This window comes from Rhynchophorus ferrugineus, unplaced genomic scaffold (genome assembly GCF_030347505.1).
Source record: "Rhynchophorus ferrugineus isolate W39M unplaced genomic scaffold, kcgeb_rfMv2 rfM1, whole genome shotgun sequence".
NCBI classification, from domain to species: domain Eukaryota; kingdom Metazoa; phylum Arthropoda; class Insecta; order Coleoptera; family Curculionidae; genus Rhynchophorus; species Rhynchophorus ferrugineus.
In genome coordinates, this window is record NW_027472580.1 from 30,331,000 (window position 1) to 30,354,222 (window position 23,223).

Here is a 23,223-nt window from a genome sequence, read left to right on the forward strand (position 1 = left end):
TCTATTTCGAAATTATTTATTTATGTAGGTACTTTATAAAAAAACATAAAATTATTTGAACAATCGATATTATTATCTACACAATTCAATATACAAAAAATAAATTAACTTTGTACATATTGCTGGATTTACCAGGCAGTTACAGCTTTGGTAACCACTGGAGCAGAATAAGCCACAGCAGGGGCGGCAGAGTAAGCAAGAGCTGGGGCAGCAGCATATGAAAGGGCTGGGGCAGCAGCGTAAGCTAGAGCCGGAGCAGCGGCTACAGTTTTAGCGACGACTGGAGCCGAATAAGCTAAAGCGGGAGCAGAATAAGCGGCTACTACTGGAGCTGCAGCAGCATAAGTGAATGTAGAGGGGTGTATTTGGGAAGTAGCGGTTACAGTCTTAGATACAACAGCTGGAGAGGTGTAAGCAACGGCAGCTGGGGCGTGGAGAAGTCCAGCATTGGCAAAAGCCAAGAGAGCAGCGAATACAATGAACTGGAAAAAAATGATAATATATTTGTTGCATAATATTTTGTTATTCAGTTACATGGTAATATTATAGAACTAATACTTACTTTACAGGCCATTGTTGTTTCTTGTTTTGTGTATTGTTCAAAACTGATACTATTTTGTAAAATTCTTCAAAATTTATAGTGAAATTCTAACAATAAATTACAATAATTACCTTGGTTAAATGCTTGGCTTTCGCTTAAAAAACGTAAAGACTTATTGCTACATTCTACTGATTATCAATCAGGGTTAAACTGTTGTGTTACAAAAACACACTTTGTAAAAAATAACAATGAATTACATAACTTCACTGAATATGTAACAAACAAACGAACCAAATAGTTTACGATACTAATAGACATTACTTATTAAATTATAAGTAAATTTATTTTAACACTTTATTACTGGTTGCATTAAACAAATATTTTGAAATCTGTAAAGAAATTTTTATGAAATAAAAAAACAAATATTTTGAAATCTGTAAAGAAATTTTTATGAAATAAAAGATAAATGTGAGTGATAATATTTATGTTAAGAAGAATAATGTAATGCATACGCTTTCTTTCGTGTTGTTTTTCGAAAATGTGGATATATTAGTTTTAATGCTTCTGCGCATTCCTGCAGTTTCCTGATTTTCATCCACCTTGAATATATCAACCATATCCATAAGTTTATATATAATAAGTTTCGATGAAATCAGAGGGACTTAAATCTGGTAAATAATGTACTTTTGAATAATTCGTATTTCAATGTAGTGACTTTTATGATGGTTTTTAGCTGAATTATTTTTACTCTTCTAAAAAAAGTCTTTTAACGCACATTTCCACTTTAGTTAATTTAAAATATTATATTCAAGATTTCAGTTTATTATTTTACTAGGTCAAAAGTAATCCACGAGAAAGATTTCTTATATATTTCAAAAAACTGATGCTTGAACCCTTATGTTATTTGAAAAACTTCTGGATACTAGTTCTGTTAGGAGTTGAAATATCGGGTTAATGATAATGTTTGAAAATACTGAAAATAGCAAGTTTGATTATTTATAGCTTTTTAAATTACAGATTTAATATAAGTTTAAAATATTGTTGTATTTTATTGTCCAGTTGAATATTCTTTAGTTGCTCTAAAAAATACAAATACAAACGTGCTTAAAAATGTTTTGGGTATGTACATTTTAGTAGATGATAGTAGTCTGTAAAATATATCATGTGAGCTCAGCTTTGGCTGAAAAAAGAACTTTGTTATTAAAGGATATAATGTCTTTTTATAAAAATAACTGTAAAAGCCTTATGTGTTATGTTGTTTTTTAAGCAATCAGGCATTGACATGACTATAGTTACAATTTGTCTTGTAACATATATGGATTTCTCCATCTGTTATATTTTCATAAATATTAATGTTGTAAAAGTTTTCTGTAAAGGTGATTGAAATAAAGTATTAGAAATAAAACATTAATACTGTTCACATGTTTTTCTCGTTTATTTACAGCTTTTAACAACGTATTCTTGAACATCAATGTTAGTTTGATATATTTTCCTATTAATATTTCAAAAAAAAAATAAATATAAAAGACCAACATAAAAGTGTTAATAACACTTAAATAATTTATATATTTACAGGTACGGTAATATATAAAACCTAAATTAATTTGGTATCACTTTTAAGTTACCACGCTGCTATAGCTTTGGCTATTACTGGTCCAGAATAACCTAAATTTTGAGTAGTTGAATAGGCAATCGCCGATGCAGTAGAGTAAGCAAATGCTGGCGTAGCAGAGTAAGCAAGAGCTGGGACCGTAGAATAAGCGAAAGCTGGAGCAGCGTTGTAAGCAAGACTTGAAGCAGTAGAGTATGCAAGAGCAGGTGCCGAAGCTACGGCTCTAGCTACGGCTGGGGCAGAGTAAGCTAGAGCTGGTGCGGCATAATTCTGAAGGAACGTTGGAGGATTGTAAGTAGCAGTGGAATAGGCAGTTACAAAGGGAGCAGATTTAGTTACATATGGCGCTGATGCTACCGAAGCGGCAGAGGCGATACCCGGTGCGGCAACAGCTCTAGCTACAATTGGAGCGGCTCGGTAAGCAGATATAACCGACGGATGAATTTGGGAAGTGGCTGTTACGGAACTAGTGACGGAAGCTGCGGAGGAGTAAGCGACGGCCGCTGGCGCCTGAAGAAAGCCGGCATTGGCAAATGTCAGTGTTGCGGCAAAAGTAATAATCTGAAAAACAATAATAGATTTATAGCTTTCAATTATCTTAAACTATAAATAAAAAGTAAAATATGTTCTTTTACATCACCATATCATTGATTTTGTATCGGGCGATCAGAGTATGGTGCAATGCACACTTACATTGTAAAACATTGTGTTGCTTGAGTTGCGTGTCGTCTAGAACTGATAGCGCCTGCCAAATTTAACCAAATTTTATAGCAAAATTGCGCGGATGGCTGCTAATCACCTTGGGTTAATATTTAGCATTCGCTCAAAATTCTTGTGGCATATTGATGGCGCACTTGTCAATCAGAACTAAATTATTTCAGTAAATATATATATATTATGCAACAAGACCTTAGATGGAATAACAGTATAAAAATTCAATAAGGTTATAACAATTTACATTTACAGTTATATATCTTCGGTAGAATTTTGTATATTATCTTCTAATGATTCCAGGAAAATCATATTTGATTTCTTTAATATCTGTCCTCCGATCTAATAGCCGTAATATTGACTTTCATATTTTAAAAGATGTATTAATACACATTTTATATGAGATGTACATTCTCTAAATTGAATAAATTGACATTGTATTGCTGATATAACATATAAAATATAAAATTATCATTACTCTATTTAATTTTTCTTCTAAAACCCGTAAAAACCCCGTTTATTAGCTACATTGGGTAAGGCGATGGGCTGCTATCAAACTATATAAAGGAATAACTATCTTAATCACAGTAACAGGACTGGATATCTTCTAGGATGAATGGAAAGTTGTTCACTCACCAGTAGTTGAACTTAATGCCAATGATCGTGGATATTAGACGTTAATCATGCACAATTTGTAAAACGAGTTTATTTAAGATATTATATGTTAATATTGAAAAGTAATTAATTAAATATTGATTCTATTTAACTACGTAAAATTAAAAATGAATAATTATTATTTATTAACGTCATATTATTATACGTCATACTTATAAGATCATGTTATGCCATAAATTAATAAATGAATACCAATATCGAAGCTAGGCATAAAATATTTAGACATATAATAGAATATGAAATTAAGAATTCTAAGCTTAATTAGGTTTATTAGACAATATATGGATTTTCTTTAAAAATTACAACAATAATTTTAATTAAAGCCAATCCAGATGTTTACAAAATATTATCATTAATGATCAATATTACATCAAATTAGACATCTGTCCTGTGTATATCATTTGTATAAGACGAATATTGAAAGTTCGACATAGAATAAGATTAAAAGATTCGGATATTAGAGGGTTTTAAGAATAACAAAGTGGAACACTGAGATGTGCATCTGAATATCATAATAACTGTAACATATTCTAACCATATAAATGTCAAAATTTAATTCAAGATTTCCCTTGGGGGATAAAGCAATTGTAATTTATTAGTAAATCTATTTAGATAAACAAATTTTCTTTTAATATATATTATATTTATTTATTATTTACAGATCTTGGTTATACAAATAATAAATTAACTTTGTACAGATAAATTAATTTACCAAGCGGTTACGGCCTTGGCGACCACAGGCGCTGAGTATGCGACAGTTGGAGCGGCAGAATAGGTAACAGCTGGTGCAGCAGCATATGATACAACAGGAGCAGCAGAGTAAGCTAGAGCAGGTCCGGCAGCTACGGCTTTGGCTATAGCTGGAGCAGCAGCGTAAGCAACAGCTGGTGCGGCAGAATAGGCTAAAGCTGGAGCAGCAGCTACTGCCTTGGCTACAACTGGAGCAGCAGAGTAAGCGAGAGCGGGAGCTGCAGCAACGGCTTTAGCTACAACAGGGCCGGCAGAGTAAGCTAGAGTGGGGGCAGAATAAGCAACAGGTGCGGCAGCAGCATAGGCAGTAATGAATTGCGATGGATGGACTTGGGAGGTAGCGGTGACAGATTTGGATACCACAGCTGGGGAAGTGTAAGCCACGGCAGCTGGTGCATGAAGAAGGCCAGCATTGGCTATGGCCAAAGTAGCAGCGAATACAATGAACTGAAAAAAAAAGAAAGCTCGAAATAGTCTTTAATATTCGTTTAGATCTAGTTATTACATAAAAACAAAATAGTTACAGGTAATATATTATAATAAAATTAGTCGCAAGTATACTAAATGTGACTTGAACTATTACGTATTTCAGTCATGTATTGCGACCAAATTGTGATGTAATGAACACTCACTTTGTAGGCCATTGTTGTTACTTGTTTTGTGTATTGTTCAAAACTGATACCATTTCTCGACATCGGCCAAATTTTATAGTGAAATTCGAGGGATGGATTGTCGGACTCACCTTGGACAAACGTTTAACTTTCGCCGAAAAATCCAAGATCTTGCTACATAGTGATAGTGGAATTATATCACGAGCGAATTGGGTGATATAATATAATGACAAAATCTGAATTATACCTTCTAAGATATTTTTACAGGATTTACTTTTATTTATTTTTATATATCTCTATAATAAGTTATCTAATCATTATTTCTTCAGTAGGTAATTCTACATAATAATATATTCAAGTAATGTAAAATAGTAGCAAACAGAAATATATACATTACATATCTAAATAGATTTTATACATTGGTATATAAAATAGGCGATTGAATTGTGGATTCATTGATTTAAAATTAATTTTTAAAGTATAAGTAAAACTAATAAGATTTTTTTTCCATAATCTTTTAATAATACTAATTAGATTATCCAGAATATTGTCTTACTATGATACGGCTACTATTTTGTAAGAACATTTCTGAACGTCATGTCATATGACATATTATATTAACATATGATATATGATATTAACATATGATATACGATATTAACATAAAAAAATGATGTAAATAAAATAATTGTATGTTAGTTGGTACAGTGGTCAAAGCTACAAGATGGCGCTCCTACTGTTGCGGTAGTTACGAGATCGAATCTTTCTGGGGCATAGATGTATATAACTGGAAGCTGTGTAAGACCGGATGTCTTCTGGGATCATCAACTTGGAGTTCATCACTTACCCGTCAGTAGGCCTAATGCTAAGGATCGTGGTTTGGAGCTCACGAGACTCTAAAATATAACAAAAAATATAGTACGATTTTATCATCTCCTTGATTGTTATGCACAACAAAAAATATGTTTTCATCATAAATCAATTCCTAATTTTGGGTAAAGGTATGTTATAGGTTCAATAATGGCATTTAAATTCCAAATTGTTGACATCTATCAGGTGGTTGAATTTACAAATAATGTTTTTTTTTCTTTTATAAGATGATCTAACATCGTTTTGTAGAAAGTCCATTGTTGTAACCTTGAACATAGAATTTCTGTCTACTTTGGCAACAAATCACTGGTCAAATGAGATAACTCAACAGTTTCTTTCGAAGTTAGGTTTATGCAGCGTTGAAGACTTGTTATATTTTTTTTCTGTCATAATATCCTTTTTGTTTATTTCCAGTTCTGCCAGCCTGCTGTCTTTATAAGGTATTAAATTGCGTTTCTGCGAAGAAAACATTACTTCAGAAATTATATCACCGTTTATAACCTTCAAACAACTAGATTATTGGTATTTTGAACTTTTAAACCAACTGAAAAGTAGGATTTCGGATGGCAACTATTTCAGTAAGCAGATAGATTGAATTCTATGTTCTAAGTAAATATTCTTCGCATCTTGTTGCAATCTTGTTTTAAGATTGGCAGTAAAATTCTGCCAGAGGTCAAATCCAATAAGCCCACTGGATTTTGGTGTAATTATAACCTTAATTCCATAATCTTGGTTATCGAAATGACATATAGTATATCCAGTTGTTTTGTATATACGTCATCTAAATTTGTGACGCGAAAACATCGCAATGTTGCCGTATAAACTTTGAATTTTAGTTCTGATGGGCTTTAATTTAAATTTAAAAATTTATTTTAATATTATAGTAAATATAATGCATATATAATCGAAGGATTTAAAACTATAATTAAGTACACAGTTACAATAGTTTGTAGGTTAGGGTTGTGTTTGATTATATTTACTTTGAACTCTTTTCCATACCACCTGTGAGTTAGAGTTGTAGGTGCGTTTATAGTTGTATCCCCTGGAGGCCTAATCCACCTAATTAACAATGGTATATCCAAGCAATATATTTTACTTCCATTAGAGAGCATATTTACCTTTTACACTTAGTCTTTATATACTTCGGTATAGCGTTTCCTTGTAAATACATTTTGATATCACTGTATTTCTCCTTCGTTTATTCTATTAATACCTTTATAAACCTTTCTTGGTAAAACTGGATTTAATTACTTCATTCTCCTTAATGCATTTTCCATATCTGCAAATCGATATCTTCAGTTACTATTCTTTCGCTTCTTTTACATATTTTAACCAAATGATCATGTATATTCTGAACAATTACACACATGTCTGTGTACAATATACAATACAATATATCTGCAATGAATTAATAATAAATGTTATGAATGAATTCTAATGAATTGTTATTCCAACACTTACCTTTTTCCATCAACTTTTGTTGTCATAACACTATTTTGCCATGAGTGACAATTGGGTATATTAGTCTTATTCTGAAATATCATCATGACTCATCTAAATATATAAACTAAACTAATAAGTGTTGTTTCAGATTTTTACATATTTAATCTCAGATAGAGTTAACAGTACGGTAATCTTGATTCTTCACCCGCTTCGTATGAGGACGGTTTTTTTTTCGGTGAATTCAAAATCATATTTTTCAATTTTTGAGATATTTCAGTGACCGGGTCCATACTAATATTCAGTGCAGCTGCAACACGTTAAAATTATTTTCAATAAAAATCGCAGAAAATTAATATTATAATATAATAACCGATACAGTAAAAATGCTTAACTCTCGAACTTGAACGAATTTTACTTGCAATAGGGGGCCTCCATTATCTCGTTGTTGTTCAAAGTAACTGATTAGAGATGTTATCTGTTCTGTCTTTTTTCGGAATTTTCAATCAATAATAATAAAAAACGATTTGAAATTTATTAAAACAAGCAAAGCATTAAAATAACATTTGCCGGTTTATAACCGCTTATTATCATTGTTTTTGGAAGAATTTTGCATACGTTTGACAACCGAACGACTTGACAGGCTAGTCCGGTTATATATTCGAACTTATCAGACAGAATTGTATCTATTTATAACTAGAATAAATTAAGAAGGAAAATATTGTCTGCTTCTAAAAATAATTTATTGCAACAAATTGTGGCAGGCTAATACATTAAACAACTTGATGACGTATGTACAATGACGGTGCAATAATGACGAAGAAAATTTGTTAAAATAATCTCGCCAAGCTATTACAATTCTTCACCGAACATCAGTACGGCATCAACAACTGCTTTGAGATGAAATGTATACAGTTCATCCAAAAATATAAAACGATTTTACGCCTCTAAAACTCGATTAAACGATAATACAACAATAGTAAGGAATATATTCTAATAATACAGAGCATACAGAGTATACATTGTAGAATATTGTTAAGTAAAACAATTAGATCTCCGTTGGAGAATATGTAATATATGGAGTTAGAAGGCTAAAACGAAAAAAGAAGAAAACGTATTACAGTAACGTATATTAACGTAAGTCAATTCCAAATATAGGGCTATCAGAATTAGGTATAATCAGAATAATATAGTATTTATTTGCTACTTAAATAACACATTTTCACACATTTCATTGAATAAGTGTTATTGTTATTCCATAACAGAAAATCATATTGGGTTTGTTTTATTTTAGAATCATTATTGGAAATTAAAAAGTGACGTAAACGGTTATTTTGTCGTTCAAATTAATTGTAATCTATTAATTAACTAACAAGAGTGATTAGTTTCTGGTGTCAGCAAGAAATTTTGTTTGTATTGCTTATGTATTTTAAAACTGATAAGTGATATATTAATAATTGACTAGTTGGATACTTGATATCGGTGAGAAAGACTTGATTTACACAAAATCACTTCGCTTTCAAGGCATAAAATTGGGTTTTCCTTATCGATCGACACAGTTTATGTGAGCTACAATTTTTTAGAGTATATTTGAAGTTATTTGGATAAAAAAAATAATCGCAATTGTATAAATTTACAACTATGTCCCTCTTCAACATGATTGGAACTCGCGACAGAACGAGGATCGTCTAGCCGCCTGCATCACTGCGTTAAACAAGCCTGCGGTTGTTAAGATATTAAATAAAAGTATATTTAAATTGTTTAGCCATTGGGGGGTCATGTGACATTTCTATACAATTACGCACAGGGAAGAATTTATTGCGTTGGTAACTTGAATGTTATGCGCTAGGAAAAAGCTGTCGGAGTCTTATATGCTAATCATGCACACATTAATATTAAATAATTATTTTTTTTATCTGGAACCGTAAAATATTAAGCGCTTTTTCAAAGTCATACAGCGTTATTGTCTAATTTTTTTTTATTTCGTTTAGTTTCCTATAAAGTTTTAATATGTGAAAATAAAAACGATACTCATATTTAATTAATAGTTATATTTAAAATGGTATACAAAATAATAAGTTAAATATTTGATTTTCAACAGTCTTACCAAGCAGCTACAGACTTAGCTACAACCGGTGCAGAATAAGCTAAAGCTGGGGCAGCAGAGTAAGCAACAGCAGGAGTAGCAGCATATGATACAGCTGGAGCAGCAGAGTAAGCTAGAGCTGGAGCAGCAGCTACAGTTTTAGCTACAATTGGAGCAGCAGAATAAGCTGCAGCTGGGGCAGCGGAGTAAGCAACAGCTGGAGCAGCGGCATATGATACAGCTGGAGCAGCAGAGTAAGCTAGAGCTGGAGCCGCAGCTACAGTTTTAGCCACAACTGGAGCAGCAGAGTAGGCTACAGCTGGGGCAGCAGGATATGATACGGCTGGAGCAGCAGAGTATGCAAGAGCTGGAGCAGCAGCTATAGTCTTAGCTATAACAGGGCCAGCAGAGTAAGCTACAGCTGGAGCGGCATAGCTGGAAACGACAGCTGGACCACCGTGAGAAGCGTAAGTCGATACTACAGATTTAGATACAGATGGGGCAGAGTAAGTAGCAAGAACCGGAGCAGCAGCAGCATATGTTGATACTACAGGGGCGGCTTTAGCTACAAGAGGAGCAGAATAAGCTACTGGAGCAGCGGCGATGGCTTTGGTTACGATGGGGGCAGCGGCGGCATAGGTAGTAATTTCTGATGGATGGATCTGAGAAGTTGATGTTACCGATTTCGACACTACAGCTGGAGATGTGTAAGCTACGGCAGTAGGTGCATGGAGAAGACCAGCGTTGGCGAAAGCCAAAGTAGTAGCCAATATAACAAACTAAAAACATATATTTCAGATATATACATTAATTTTTAAAAATATTACCACTTACTTTTGCTGTGAAAGCCATTGTTGTTATTTGTTCGGTAAGTTTTTCAAAACTGATAACGTTCAACGGCATCCCACCAATTTTATAGTGAAATTCGTAGGATGGATAGTCGGAATTACCTTGAATAAATATATAACACTCTCTCAGGTTCATACTATACGTTGATACTAGAATTATATCAAGGTTAAATTAGTTTGTAAATAAATTCTTCTTGTATATAATCAATGCAAATTGGTATTATTAAACACAAATAGTTATGGTGTTAATCTTGTAACAAATTAATAGACAATAAGTCCTTCAAAATCATCAGATTTTATTAACTCACTGAAATCGTAACAATTGTGATCAAGGAATAATACAATTTTTAAATTGCCATTGCGAAATATTATTTTATGGTTAGATTAGCTATGTAAAAATGTAGAGCATCTGCGTCAGTAGACGCTTGCATTTGTTTCACAAAAAGTGATTTATTATATTTCTAATATGTGTGAAAAATTTCAGTAAAGAAGCTGCATTAGCTTTTATATTAAAAATAGTTTTTAAACTTCGGATGATCAGATCTTCAGATATCAAGACCAGTTTAGGCTTTGATTGTTACTGGTTGATATAATTTGTTTGAAGAAAAAAGGTTCTTTTGGATGAAGTGCGTTCTATCAATAATTGTGATTTCATAAGTTTATTCTTGTTGAGATTTTATAATTTTGTTAGCTAAGTTATTCCGGTAGTTATCAGCAAGCATCGTGGCGATGTTCATTAAAAATTGCTTATCCTTTTCTGGATTAAATTGCCTATTGCCATAATCTTTATACTATGCTATTTTACATAGTTTATCTCATCGCACTTTCTTCGTAAAAAATTCAACGCACATTGCTCTACAATAATACTGTTAATTCAAAAATAGCCGTTTTTTTTTCGGCCCCGGCAAACTATAGTAAAACACATTTTTTTTGGCAAAATTAGTGTTTTTATTCAACGTAATTTCCTTCAAGGGTGATACACTGCTTATAGCGACTCTCCAACTTTTTTATACCATTTTTTTAATACGAATTGCCCTTTGCTTCAAAATAGGCCCCAGTTTCGGCGATCACCTCTTCATTTGGCGAAAATTTATTCCCAGCGAGCATCCTTTTGAGATCTGAGAACAAGAAATAGTCAGGGGGGGATCAGATCTGGATAATACGCTAGATGAGGAAGCAATTCGAAGCCCAATTATTGGATTTTTGCCATCGTTTTCACTGACTTATGACACGGTGCATTGTCTCGGTGAAGCAGCAGCATTTTCTTTTTCATTAAATGCGGCCGTTTTTTCGGAGATTTCGTCCTTCAAACGGTCCAATAACGCTATGTAATAGTGCTTTTGATGTTTTACCAACACGCGAAACTAATGATCCGACAACTGTCAAATTTATACACGGATGTTTTGAGCGTTAGGGCTAACTAAAAAGACATATGGATTTAATTCTAGTACCGCCATCTATGTGTCAGGCCGGGGACTTTTCAATTAACCTGTTATATCGTTTGAGGAGGGTAGGATTCTCGATCCGTCTTAGTTAGTCGATTGTGGTTAGGTTAAACATAGTATGAAATAAATTTGGAAAAAATAAATATGCCTTAACTGCAAAGGTAATTTAGATTATACTATTGAGCTAATATGTTTATACGAAGTTTTATTATTTAATTTTTTCCAGGTAAATTAATGATTTTAAATCTCCTTTTTTATGTATTGTTCACATAATCAAATTAGATAATGCTGGAATCTTATGTTATTATTTCAATCATATACTATTTGTTATATATAAATTGTTGTAAAATCTAAAAATATATTTCTTATACTAAATATACTTTTTCATATATTCCGAAAAATGGTATCATTAACTTTCAGCAGTGTTGTTCAAAGTTGCACTTATAAAATACTTCAGTTATTTATTTACGTTCAATATAGATATGATCAGTTCTATCCAATAAAACAGTGAACCAACGTCGCCTAAATTCATGACGTTAAAGCATTGTTAAATGTTGCTACATTTGAGTTTATTTGGGCTTTTATATATAGCAACACTCTAATGCAAATATAATAATGAATGTTATATGATTAATTAGTCAGAGTTAAATTTATTAAAACATTATATGATTATCTAATCATATATTATACATATTACATATATATATATATATATATATATATATATATATATATATATATATATATATATATATATATATCTGTTATATTACATCTAATCACATATTATATTAATACATATAGGACTTAAACTATAATTATACAGCCACAATAGTTTGTAGGTTAGTGTTGTTTTAGTATATTTACATTTAATAATCCTATGGTTAATATCACTGTATTTCTTTTTAGTTTATTCTGTTACTACCTGGGTTTTTTTTTGATAAAATTAGAATTAATCACTGCATTCTCCCTAATGCATTTATCACCTTTGGTTGTTTCTATTTTCTTTGCCCTGCTTTGGTAATTGTCAGCATTGACTCATAATCCCATATCCAGAAAGATTCATTCGGTCACTGTCATTTTTTGAGCCACTATTCAAGTCAATAACTATGCTGTTAATTTCCAGTCTAACACTAGCTGACAATTATACCATTTGTCAATTTCATGTCAATCGAAAGACTTTATTGTAGACAATCTTTCTTTTCACATATCCGCATAGTTCTTGCTATATATGTTCTCTTATACCTGCATGAATATTGTAGTAATTCTTAATCAAGTTCCTTAATAATTCGATTTCATTGAATATGTAGTTATAGTTTGTGGCTATATTGTTTAGCCATCTGATTTACTGCGTATAATTTTCAAATCTATTTCTAAACAAGAAAATTATATAAAATACAATTGATTGGCAAGAAGGCATCTCCATTACCTTTTCTCCAGTTTGAAGTTATTGATTAAAGACGTAATATATTTCTCACTGACTAATTACTGGCTTCGGCATTTTCAATCAATCTCAAGGGTAATAAGAAATATTAAGCAGCGATTTGACATTTATCAAAATAACGTTTTGCTGCCAAAACAATATTTTTTATAACCTCTTATATCTTATATTACTACTGGTTTGAAGGGTTTTGCTGACATTTGATAATTAAACGAATTTTATAGGTTGATTCGGGTACATGTTCGGACTGTGTCTCTTTTTAACTAGAACAAAGTGAGAAGGAAAATATTGTCTGATATTTAAATGTATTTACAAACATGTATACATAAAATTATATAAAATTATAATCAAATTATATAAAACGAATTTACAAACTGCAATAGGAAATACATTATACAATTTGGTGACGCAAGTTCACTTCTAATTAGGAAGTTAAAACAGTCTATTTACTAAAAATGTTAGTAGTCATTGTAAGAATTGAGTATCACGCCTAATACATTCGAATATAAAATATTTGTTTTCCAGATATACACTTTTTACAACTTTTTTTTTGTTAGAAAATTTCTATGAAGTAGTTCCAATCTCATTACTAATTTACCTAGTATAAAATGCATTGATGTCATCAATACTATTTCTGTAATTGCTTAATTCTAATGTTGCAAGTGTTAGATCACAAAAATTCCGCGGTACATTTATATTCAGATATAGTTGGTGAGATTGTTTTACATAATTTCTTATTGAATCATAATGGCTACTAATAACATAACACATACCTGAAGGTTTCTTTATATCCATAATAAAAATTCGTATTTAATTTTGAAAGTTGTTTTTGATTTTGTTTTGTTTTGTTGAGTTGATTTTAATATTGTGTGTTAATTAGAGGTAATTTGTAACGAAGACATCTCAAATTAATTTAAATCAATACAAAAAGGTTTAGAGCATAGGGTTAAATAGAGGTAAATCCAAATATTGGTCCACATAGCAATAAACTTAAGTAATTTAAAATTATATCAAAAACACAATCCAAAGCCATTATCTTAGGCTATGTCCTATTTATGTTCCTCGATCAACTTATAGATTACTTTGGTTATTGTAATTCTCTGTTTCTTCTTTGATGTTTAAAATGAAGCGCATAAATTACAGTGAACTAAATTTGGCGAATAGTTGTGATATTGAAATAATTTGTGCTCTAATGACAGTTTTGAGCTGCATGACCAAGTGTGTTATGTTAATGAAAAAATAATTTGTAAATCGTGTCTTTTCTCACGAATTTTTCTATCGCATCGACCTAAAGTTGGATTTCAAAATATTTAAAAAGTGTTTTTGTTTAGAGGAAATTCACGAACAGGGCTCCTTTTGTATCTTCAAAAATTGACACAGTAATATTTTTGGACGATTTATGGATACGAACTCATCTCAGAGTGATTCTTTTGTTCTGACTCAACATTATGGTGATAATACAAATATCATCAATAAAGATGAAGGATACACAAAATCATTTTCAATTTTGTACTGGAATGTGTTCTTGATCCATTGTTCGAATTGTTTTATTGTTTTGATCCATCGAAAGTGGTATCCATTATGTAAACAGCATTGCTATGTGTAAACATTTTAAATTAATCTTAATTTAATTATGATATTTTGGTTATGTTCTTATTAAATAAATGAAATAAAAATGAAAGCCATTCAAATTGATATTGATTCTAAAAATATTGAATTTTGGGTTCTACTGTTGACGATTAGATGTTTTTCGCGAACTTATTGGTTCACTTAACTGGTGCGTATGGCATCACTAACTGAATAATAAATAACTAGCTAAATAATATGGTCACCATAGGCCGAGAATATAATCTCGCCTTTATTGAAAACCTAATATATTGGGCTTGTATCTTTATCGACTTGCATTTACTAACCTGAAACTTAATTCTGAAAACTGCTGAAAAAGAAAATAATCCATCATCAGCACTTTTATCTATCAATTTTCTATGGCCACTTTTTTACTCAATGATAAATTACGCACGTTCGGGACGTTCTGGTTATTTCTCTGTAAAATTAGATTACTTTCTCCAATTAATTCAATTGAATCGAAATTTTATACCAAAAAACATTTTGATCAAGTTCATGGATTACTTCAATGATCAAGTTATATGTATTGTACGAAGTATATGAATATACGAATATTTTATTCAGTATGAAATTGATAATTAATTCAAAAATACAAAATTCAATATTCATCTCAATATATGAAGGATATTTGTTCTATTATGATTATCTATTTATTTATCTGAAAATGTGATTTAATTAAATATAACAGGTCAATTGAAAAGTTCCCGGCTTGACACATAGATGGCGCTAGTATAATTAAATCCATATGTTTTTTAGTTAGCCTTAACCCTCAAAAGATGCGTCTTTAAATTTGACAGTTGTCGAATCATTAGTTTGTGAATTATAGCATTTTCAGTGAAGCACCTTTTGTTATTGTGAAAAAATGGATAAATATTGCTTTTTGAAAGGAGGTTGCTACCGACGAAAACATTTAAAAAATCCACAAAATGATTTTGAATCACCGTAAGTTGAAATTGAATGAAATAGCAGACACTCTAAAGACATCAACTGAACGTGGACATCATATCATTCACGAATATTTGGGTATGAGAAAGCTCTGTGCAAAGTGGGTGCCGCGCGAGCTCACTTTTGACCGAAAACGACGACGAGTTGATGATTCGGAGCAGTGTTTGAAGATGATCAAGCGTAATAAACACGTGTTTTTGCATCGATATGTGACAATGGATGAAACATGGCTCCATCATTTCACTCCGAAGTGCAATCGACAGTCATCCAACTGGACCGCACACGATGAACCCGCTCCAAACCGTGGGAAGACGCAACAGTCGACTGGCAAGTTTATGGCGTCTGTATTTTGGGCCGTTTGAAGGACGAAAACGCTAAATAACGGCCGTATTTGAATAAAAAGATAGTGCTGCTTCACCAAGACTGCTGCACCGTGTCACAAGTCAGTGAAAACGATAGCAAAAATCCATGAAAACCCACCGTATTCTCCAGATCTCCATTCCCGCAGGACTATTTCCTTTTCCCAGATCTCAAAAGAATGCTCGCTGGGAAGAAATTTTCGTCGAATGAAGAGGTAATCGCCGAAATTGAGGCCTGTTTTGAAGAAAAGGACAAATCGTACTACAAAAATGGTATCGAAAAGTTGGAGGGTCGCTATAAACAGTGTATCACCCTTGCAAGGAATTATGTTGAATAAAAAAAACTAATTTTGCCAAAATAATGTGTTTTACTATGGTAGGCCGGGGACTTTTCAAGTGACCTGTTATATATATTATATAAATTGTTTTTTGACTTATTATATAAAATTTGGTGGATATTTACCAGATGTAAAATGAAGGTATCCTTTTTATATGCTCCAATAAAGGATTATTGATTATTACTATATCATTTATTTGCAATGTAATTTTGTTGTGAAAAAACTCGTATCATAAGCGAAGTTAGACTATTAATATGCAGTGCAAATTATTATGCAACGCAAATAAAAACTATGATTAATGATAATACTGGAGCGGTGATAGTTTAAATCTATCAAATTATTGGCCTAAAAATTTGATTGACAAAACGGAATTATTTTAACGGAGAACATACAAAAAATACACGTGTTGCGAAATTAATTTTATTTATTTTAGAATTCGCGACTCTAATTTATTCATGAGATCTCAGAAGTAATGAGGCAACAGCGGATATGCTGAATATATAAAATATTAATTACACCATCTTCAAAGTATGCAAACGAAGTTTTTATTTACAGTTATAATTAGTAAGATGTCTTTGAAATTGAGCAAAAATATTGACTTTTCAATATAATATAGAAATTGCGTGTATTTTTTAATACCTGTTTTTAAATTATATTTTAGGTCTCGTTTTCATTAAGGACTTAATCTGGACTAGAGCTATTGATTGAAATGAGTTTCGGAATTATGTATTGGCGAGTAGTTCATTAAATATAACGTATAATGTTTAAACAAGGTAGCAGATATTTGCAGAATGCTGTTAGTAATAAATTTAAACGACACATTTTAATTAAAATACTGTTCATCATGGCGATATAGTGTCGAAGGAATGATATTGGTTGGTTAGCGATCCAAACATTTATCAATTTCTGCAATTCTTCAGCATTTAAAATCATGCGCCAGCAAATCCAGACTGTACAGATCTAAACAAATTGTAATCAGTAGGTGCTGTGTTTGTTGAGTATGCTGAGTGCTACAGAATTTCCCATTTCAGTTGAAACTTTATATTTTATACAATTTTTACTGCACTACTGTGACCGAGTGTTGTCATGTGAGAGGGTTACTTTACGTCTGTTATTCAAGTGCGTGTGCTATAACAAGACCCCGTTAGATTTATTTATTGCTCGTAGACATCTTCAGTAACTATTTTATTTGATTTTAGCCACTCGTAATACACTAAATTTTGCTGATCGATTCGTTAGCGCCACAGGAACCTCTTTTTGTATTAAAACTGCTCAAAATGATATTTCTGGTCAATTCGGGTGGTAGCGATTTTCCTTTTTAACCGACTTGAAAAAAGGAAGAGGTTCTATGTTCGATTATATTTATTTTTTAAATGTATGTTTGCCGATTTCTCCGTCAAATGTGGACCGTTCTTCAAAATTTCTTCTTTATTCGAAAGAGTGCACCTCCGAGGTGGTCCAATTGGAACCTAGTTAGGATCTGTTGGGGGAAGGGGGAGAAATCGAAGGAAACTCAAAAATTTCAGAGGCACGTACAAAGATTTCACATATTTTGTATCTAAAATAATCTGATATTTAGAGTTTAATATCATTCAGTGCAGAAGCCAACCTCGTGGAAACATAGTAGACAACTCTTTCCGTCAAGTAATGCTTAAAGCATTTAGCTCCATAACAGACGTCGCGGATTCGATTCCGGACAGTTAAATTTTGTTGTTCCAGTTTAGTTAGAACATTTGTCAAATCACCTAGGCTAGGTAGCATACCCCGGGGCCTGAAGCGCTACTTATTTTCAATCATTGTTTCTTTATTATTATTTTTCCCCTTAAGGGCTGCACCTTTACTTGGTCTACCCATTGTAATATTAAATAAAATAACTATTGAGCAAATATATATCACTACAAAGAGAAAAATAACATATTTTTATAAAAAAAATTGAACCGACTTCAAAAAATAAATAAGGAATTCACTAAAAATTAAACAATATCAAACTTGGATATTTAACATAAAAATATTTTAAAATAAAATATGTACGTAATAATCGTCGTAATAACTAAAAACAAATAAACAAAAAATAATAATATAATCTGGTGACATATACAATAGATTAAATTACCAACAAAACAAATTTAAATTAGTATAATTGTTTGGGTTCAAACTGATGAAATAGTAGTAGTTAAAATAATATTGTAAATATATAAATACGTTTAGGTAAGCATTAAGCTAAATGGTGTGCATATAGTAGAATATAATATATATATATATATATATATATATATATATATATATATATATATATATAAATATATATTATATTTTATATCGGTATTTCATTTGCCAATGTTGATTCCCTACTTTCAGATCGCTTCCATTGATCTTGGTCAACGGAATTTATTGAATCAAAATTGCCAATCACAATTAAGACACTGACACAAATTAACTGATATATCAGCAGCTTCACCATAATACCCTAAAAGTGTTTGTGAGTTTAGTCAGGGGATTTCTTCATATTAATCAACAAAATAATAAATGTCATAAATTCCTATTTTGAACGTTCCATTATTTCCGTTTGTTTACACTGTTTACTAAGTGTTTAATTACACTAATTGGAAAGCTGTTGTTTTATGTAGAGAAATATTGAAACCATAGAATTTAATAGTTAAGCTAATTTGTTCAACAGTTGTTTATATTGATACTTCGCATTTTCACCAGTACATATTGCTGATAATCACTACATAGTATAAAACAAAGTCGCCTTTTCTGTCCCTATATCCTTATGTGCGCTTAAATCTTTAAAACTACGCAATGGATTTTGATGCGGTTTTTTTTCAATAGATAGAGTGATTCAAGAGGAAGGTTTATATGTATAATACATGCATAATATACTAAGGCAACATTGCTAATTTTAGAGGTTTCTAACGTGATGTCATAAATTAACCTATTTTTTTAGGCTTATTTAGCAATTAGCAAAAACGCTGCCTAACCCTACGAGTTAGATCAAATTAATGTACTACAGTATTGTACACCATAAAAAGGTCTACAAAAAAGTCCGCGATGGTATATGTTTATCTTTTAGGGATAACCCACATTAACCATTTTTATTGTTTACTTTTTACGTGAGAAAATGGCTTATTTACGAAGCTATTTTAAGCAATACGGCATTAATCCTTATCGAATTAAGTACCTTAAATACATTGTGCAATTAATATAGATCAATATGGTTCCTTACAGCATGTAAATTAAACAAATATTTTCGGAGATATTACAAATTTAAAATTTGCGTTTAAAAATGTGTAATGTAATAAAAATTGTATGAATTTAGATATTCCAAAGATAGCAGGAAATCTTCATAGTAAGTATAGGCGAAGAGGAATTGTTTTACTCCAAATTTAATGCGCACAGGCCAAGAGCAGTAATGAATGAACCAAAAATACTGGATCGATTTTAATCATGTTTTCATTGAGTGACATAGGCATATATATTTTATGCCCGTGCAAAGTCGGAGCGGGCCGCTATGTTTTTATATACAACGTTCATATTTTTTCTGTAGTGTATTTAATTTAGTATTAGCATTGCACCCGTGCGAAGCCGGGGCGGGTCGCTAGTAATTAATAATTTAAAATTTATTAATTTTTATGTAAGAATATTATTTTGTGTACGATATATATTTTTCGTTCTCTTTACCTTAAAGTTGTGAAAGACAAAATGAAACTGTGGGATAAAAAGTAGCAATCTAATTAACATGGTTATAGATGAAGTTTAAATAATATTTCAGCTTTTTTAAGAAATTGTTTTCTGTAAGTCATCCAGTAACAGTATGTCCGAAGATAGCTAATAAAAGTTGTTATTTTCTTATTTCATTAGAAACATAATAAATCAAGTTTTAGAAGCAAAAGTTATTATATTTTAATGAATGTCTTTCTCTAGTTGAATAAACGCCTTGGAAATGCTTGAAGTTATTAAAATTGGTTAATTTTAGGATAGACGACAAAATTGAGAATAAAAAAAAACTAACGATATTGAGTTTGGTTAATCTGTGATCATCCGCAACGAAGAAAATAATGAAATAGTTTTTTTACTGGATTATCGGATAATGGCGACATCACCTATTAGAAATCCTGATGGAAATGACAGTGATCTTGTATCTTGTATAATTCAAGACAAAATCCTTTTTCAACACGGTAGTGGTTAGTAAAATGTGATAAAACTAGTTGAGAAATTAAAGATATTGGGAAATCCTGTACCATATTCATCAGTTATTCTGTGAAATGTGATGGTGGGCCTGTTGATTAAGAATAGTATTTTTAACCAACACTGAATATAAAATAATTTTTTTAGGCTCAACATTGAATGAATTTTTAAATTTTAAAAGGTTATAATTTATATTCGATTATTGAAACATATTAATTTTAGTCAAATTGATTTATATTTAAGATGCGTTTGATGTACAATGGCCTACTGATATAGTGTATACATATTTTACAAAAAATAAATTAGTATTATATATATCATCGAATTTACCAGGCGTGGGCGCCATAGCTGGAAACAGTCTTGGCTACAACTGGAGCGGAGTAAGCGACAGCTGGACCGGCAGCATAGGATAAGGCTGGGGCAGCAGCGTAAGATACAGCTGGAGCAGCAGAGTAAGCGAGAGCTGGGGCAGCAGCAACGGTTTTGGTTACAACTGGGGCAGCGGAGTAAGCTACAGCTGGTGCAGCAGAGTAGGCAAGAGCTGGGGCAGCAGCTACAGTTTTGGCTACAACTGGGGCAGCGGAGTAAGCTAAAGCTGGAGCAGCGGAGTAGGCAAGAGCTGGGGCAGCAGCTACAGCTGGGGCAGCATAGCTAGATACTACAGATGGAGCGCTGTGGGTGGTGTAGGTAGATACGACAGATTTAGATACAGCTGGAGCAGAGTAGGTGGCTACTACAGGGGCGGCGGCAGCGTAGGTAGCTACTGGAGCGGCTTTGGCTACAAGTGGGGCAGAGTAGGCGGATACGACTGGGGCAGAGTAGGTAGACACGGTCTTAGCAAGTACAGGTGCGGCAGCAGCATAAGCTGGAGCAGAGTATGCTACGGCAGCTGGAGCAGAGTAGGACAAGGCAGCTGGAGCTGAGAGGTAACCAGCATTGGCGAAAGCCAAAGTGGCAGCGAGTACGATGAACTATAATTTAATAGAAACAAATTATTTATATAATATTACATTACAGAATCTTATCATTAGTTTTTGATTTTTTATACTGTTGAACTGAATGTTTTTATATACCTTTATTTTAATATTTGACTAATTAAACATTAATTTATAATTATATATTGCTCAACTTTGTATAATAATCAAAACACAAGTTTTTGCAAACTCTTTATTTTATTTTCTACATACTCGAATGTAATATGTAAAAAAACAAGAATATTAATTACATATATTTTATTACGTTTAAACTTACTAGAGTGAATATAGTTTAATAGCAATATTTATTTGCATAAGAATATTTATTATTGCTATTTTTACAATGAGATAAGACAAATGTAAGTTTTATATGAAACATATATTTTGTTTTTTCACTTGTTATACTGGAATATAAAATGTACCTACTTTTACACTATTTTTATTTTAATTTTAAGTTTTGTTTATATATTCTTATCATTACAGTACTATAAGTAAAATATTATAATGTAAATATTGTTTGTTACCATACAAGTTTTTGTTCAGTCATTAAGAACATTTTATGTAAACAATTTAATACATATATTTTTAGATTCTAAAAATTTCATTTATCCTATTTAAAATATAAGATTTATCAGACACTATAAATAACGCGGTCATTAATTGTATGCATTTAATTAATTAATTAGAATAACTCTTAGCGAATATACGTATTTTTTAAATTACTTTGATATTATCTAAGAAAATTGTAGAGAAATATTGGCGAACTGAACATAGAACGCCACGCATTATATATATCGTGTTTGGACTTACTTTGCAGGCCATTGTTGTTGCTTGATCTGTGTGTTATTCGAAACTGATACTGTTTAACGAATTCTCTCAAATTTTATAGGCAAATTTTTAAGGATACAGTGGCTATCGTATCCTTGGGCGGGGAATCAACTTTCGCCCAAAAAAAAAACAAATCAAAGCTCCGCGCCGTGTATTGATACGAAAATCATATCAGGGTCAACGCGTTTTCTGTAAAGATCGTACTCATTGTATAATAGTTCCGATGGGTTACAAGACTACTTCTAGTGATATTAAAATTAGTTAGTCATCTAATTAAAGATAAAGCATAAAATAAAGTATTAATTGATTATGTCTTACGTTAGATATCGAGAAACCTTGTTACATTTTTAAGATTTTCTGTGTTTTCAGTATTGTTATGTTATGGTGTTGATGTTAAGCTAAATAAACAAATCATGAATTTATTTGAGTTTACTTATGTGGGCTATTTTGGCTGTTAATACTATTTTTTTATTAAGCGCTATAATTAATTTTTAAAATGGTTTACTAAAATTACTTATTATTAAAATATTGTCCCCGCTATTTATTATATTACTCCATATTTTGAACAGATGTATCTCGCATCCGAAGAACTTCTTGCCTTTAGTACCAGGTACACAGTAGTAACGTTTTGCGCTTTAATTTACGCAAAGAAGACAGAAAATAAATTTTATTTATTTTACAACATTGTTTTCCCTCCCATAACATTCCCATTAACATTCAATAGCCCCTATAGTTTGTTGCTGCTATAGGCGCCATTGATCGAAATAAGCTGAATTTGATGGAACAAGAATGAGCCTAATGAGTATGATTTTAGTTATAATTTTGTATTCTAATGTGCATCGATGGTTTGTGGATCATCCTAATGTGAATCGAATGTGTTTACTGAAGTATTATTGTATTAAGGGACTAAGACAGGAAAAACAGATATATTTGTG

The 23,223-nt window shown here is 31.6% G+C and overlaps 4 protein-coding genes across 4 annotated transcripts; all 4 read right to left on the reverse strand.

The window, feature by feature from the left end:
- LOC143196268 (uncharacterized) lies at window positions 1-646 on the reverse strand. The gene is made up of 2 exons (XM_076403943.1): window positions 563-646; window positions 1-482 (listed from the first exon to the last, which is right to left on the reverse strand). The coding sequence occupies exons 1-2, from the start codon at window positions 572-574 to the stop codon at window positions 129-131; spliced, it is 366 nt and encodes a 121-aa protein (XP_076260058.1). The 5' UTR covers window positions 575-646; the 3' UTR covers window positions 1-128.
- A 1,306-nt stretch (window positions 647-1,952) lies between these two features.
- LOC143199810 (uncharacterized) lies at window positions 1,953-10,217 on the reverse strand. The gene is made up of 4 exons (XM_076409923.1): window positions 10,131-10,217; window positions 9,318-10,075; window positions 5,032-5,074; window positions 1,953-2,714 (listed from the first exon to the last, which is right to left on the reverse strand). Exons 1-4 carry the CDS (start codon window positions 10,197-10,199, stop codon window positions 2,163-2,165), a joined length of 1,422 nt encoding a protein of 473 aa, XP_076266038.1. The 5' UTR covers window positions 10,200-10,217; the 3' UTR covers window positions 1,953-2,162.
- Window positions 4,161-5,021, reverse strand: LOC143196264 (uncharacterized). The gene is made up of 2 exons (XM_076403929.1): window positions 4,922-5,021; window positions 4,161-4,736 (listed from the first exon to the last, which is right to left on the reverse strand). Exons 1-2 carry the CDS (start codon window positions 4,982-4,984, stop codon window positions 4,248-4,250), a joined length of 552 nt encoding a protein of 183 aa, XP_076260044.1. The 5' UTR covers window positions 4,985-5,021; the 3' UTR covers window positions 4,161-4,247.
- Window positions 10,218-20,702: 10,485 nt separating the features above from the next.
- LOC143193676 (uncharacterized) lies at window positions 20,703-22,320 on the reverse strand. The gene is made up of 2 exons (XM_076400001.1): window positions 22,271-22,320; window positions 20,703-21,457 (listed from the first exon to the last, which is right to left on the reverse strand). The coding sequence occupies exons 1-2, from the start codon at window positions 22,280-22,282 to the stop codon at window positions 20,813-20,815; spliced, it is 657 nt and encodes a 218-aa protein (XP_076256116.1). The 5' UTR covers window positions 22,283-22,320; the 3' UTR covers window positions 20,703-20,812.
- Window positions 22,321-23,223: the final 903 nt, after the last annotated feature.

Excerpts from the sequence above, each read along its gene's own strand:
- LOC143196264 (XM_076403929.1), bottom strand. The coding sequence starts at position 4,984 with ATGTCGAGAAATGGTATCAGTTTTGAACAATACACAAAACAAGTAACA. Across the intron at positions 4,737-4,921 it reads TAACAACAATGGCCTACAAA|TTCATTGTATTCGCTGCTAC; the intron begins GTGAGTGTTCAT and ends TTTTTTTTTCAG.
- LOC143199810 (XM_076409923.1), bottom strand. The coding sequence starts at position 10,199 with ATGCCGTTGAACGTTATCAGTTTTGAAAAACTTACCGAACAAATAACA. Across the intron at positions 10,076-10,130 it reads CAATGGCTTTCACAGCAAAA|TTTGTTATATTGGCTACTAC; the intron begins GTAAGTGGTAAT and ends ATATGTTTTTAG. Across the intron at positions 5,075-9,317 it reads GCTAAGTCTGTAGCTGCTTG|CAAGATCTTGGATTTTTCGG; the intron begins GTAAGACTGTTG and ends ATCACTATGTAG.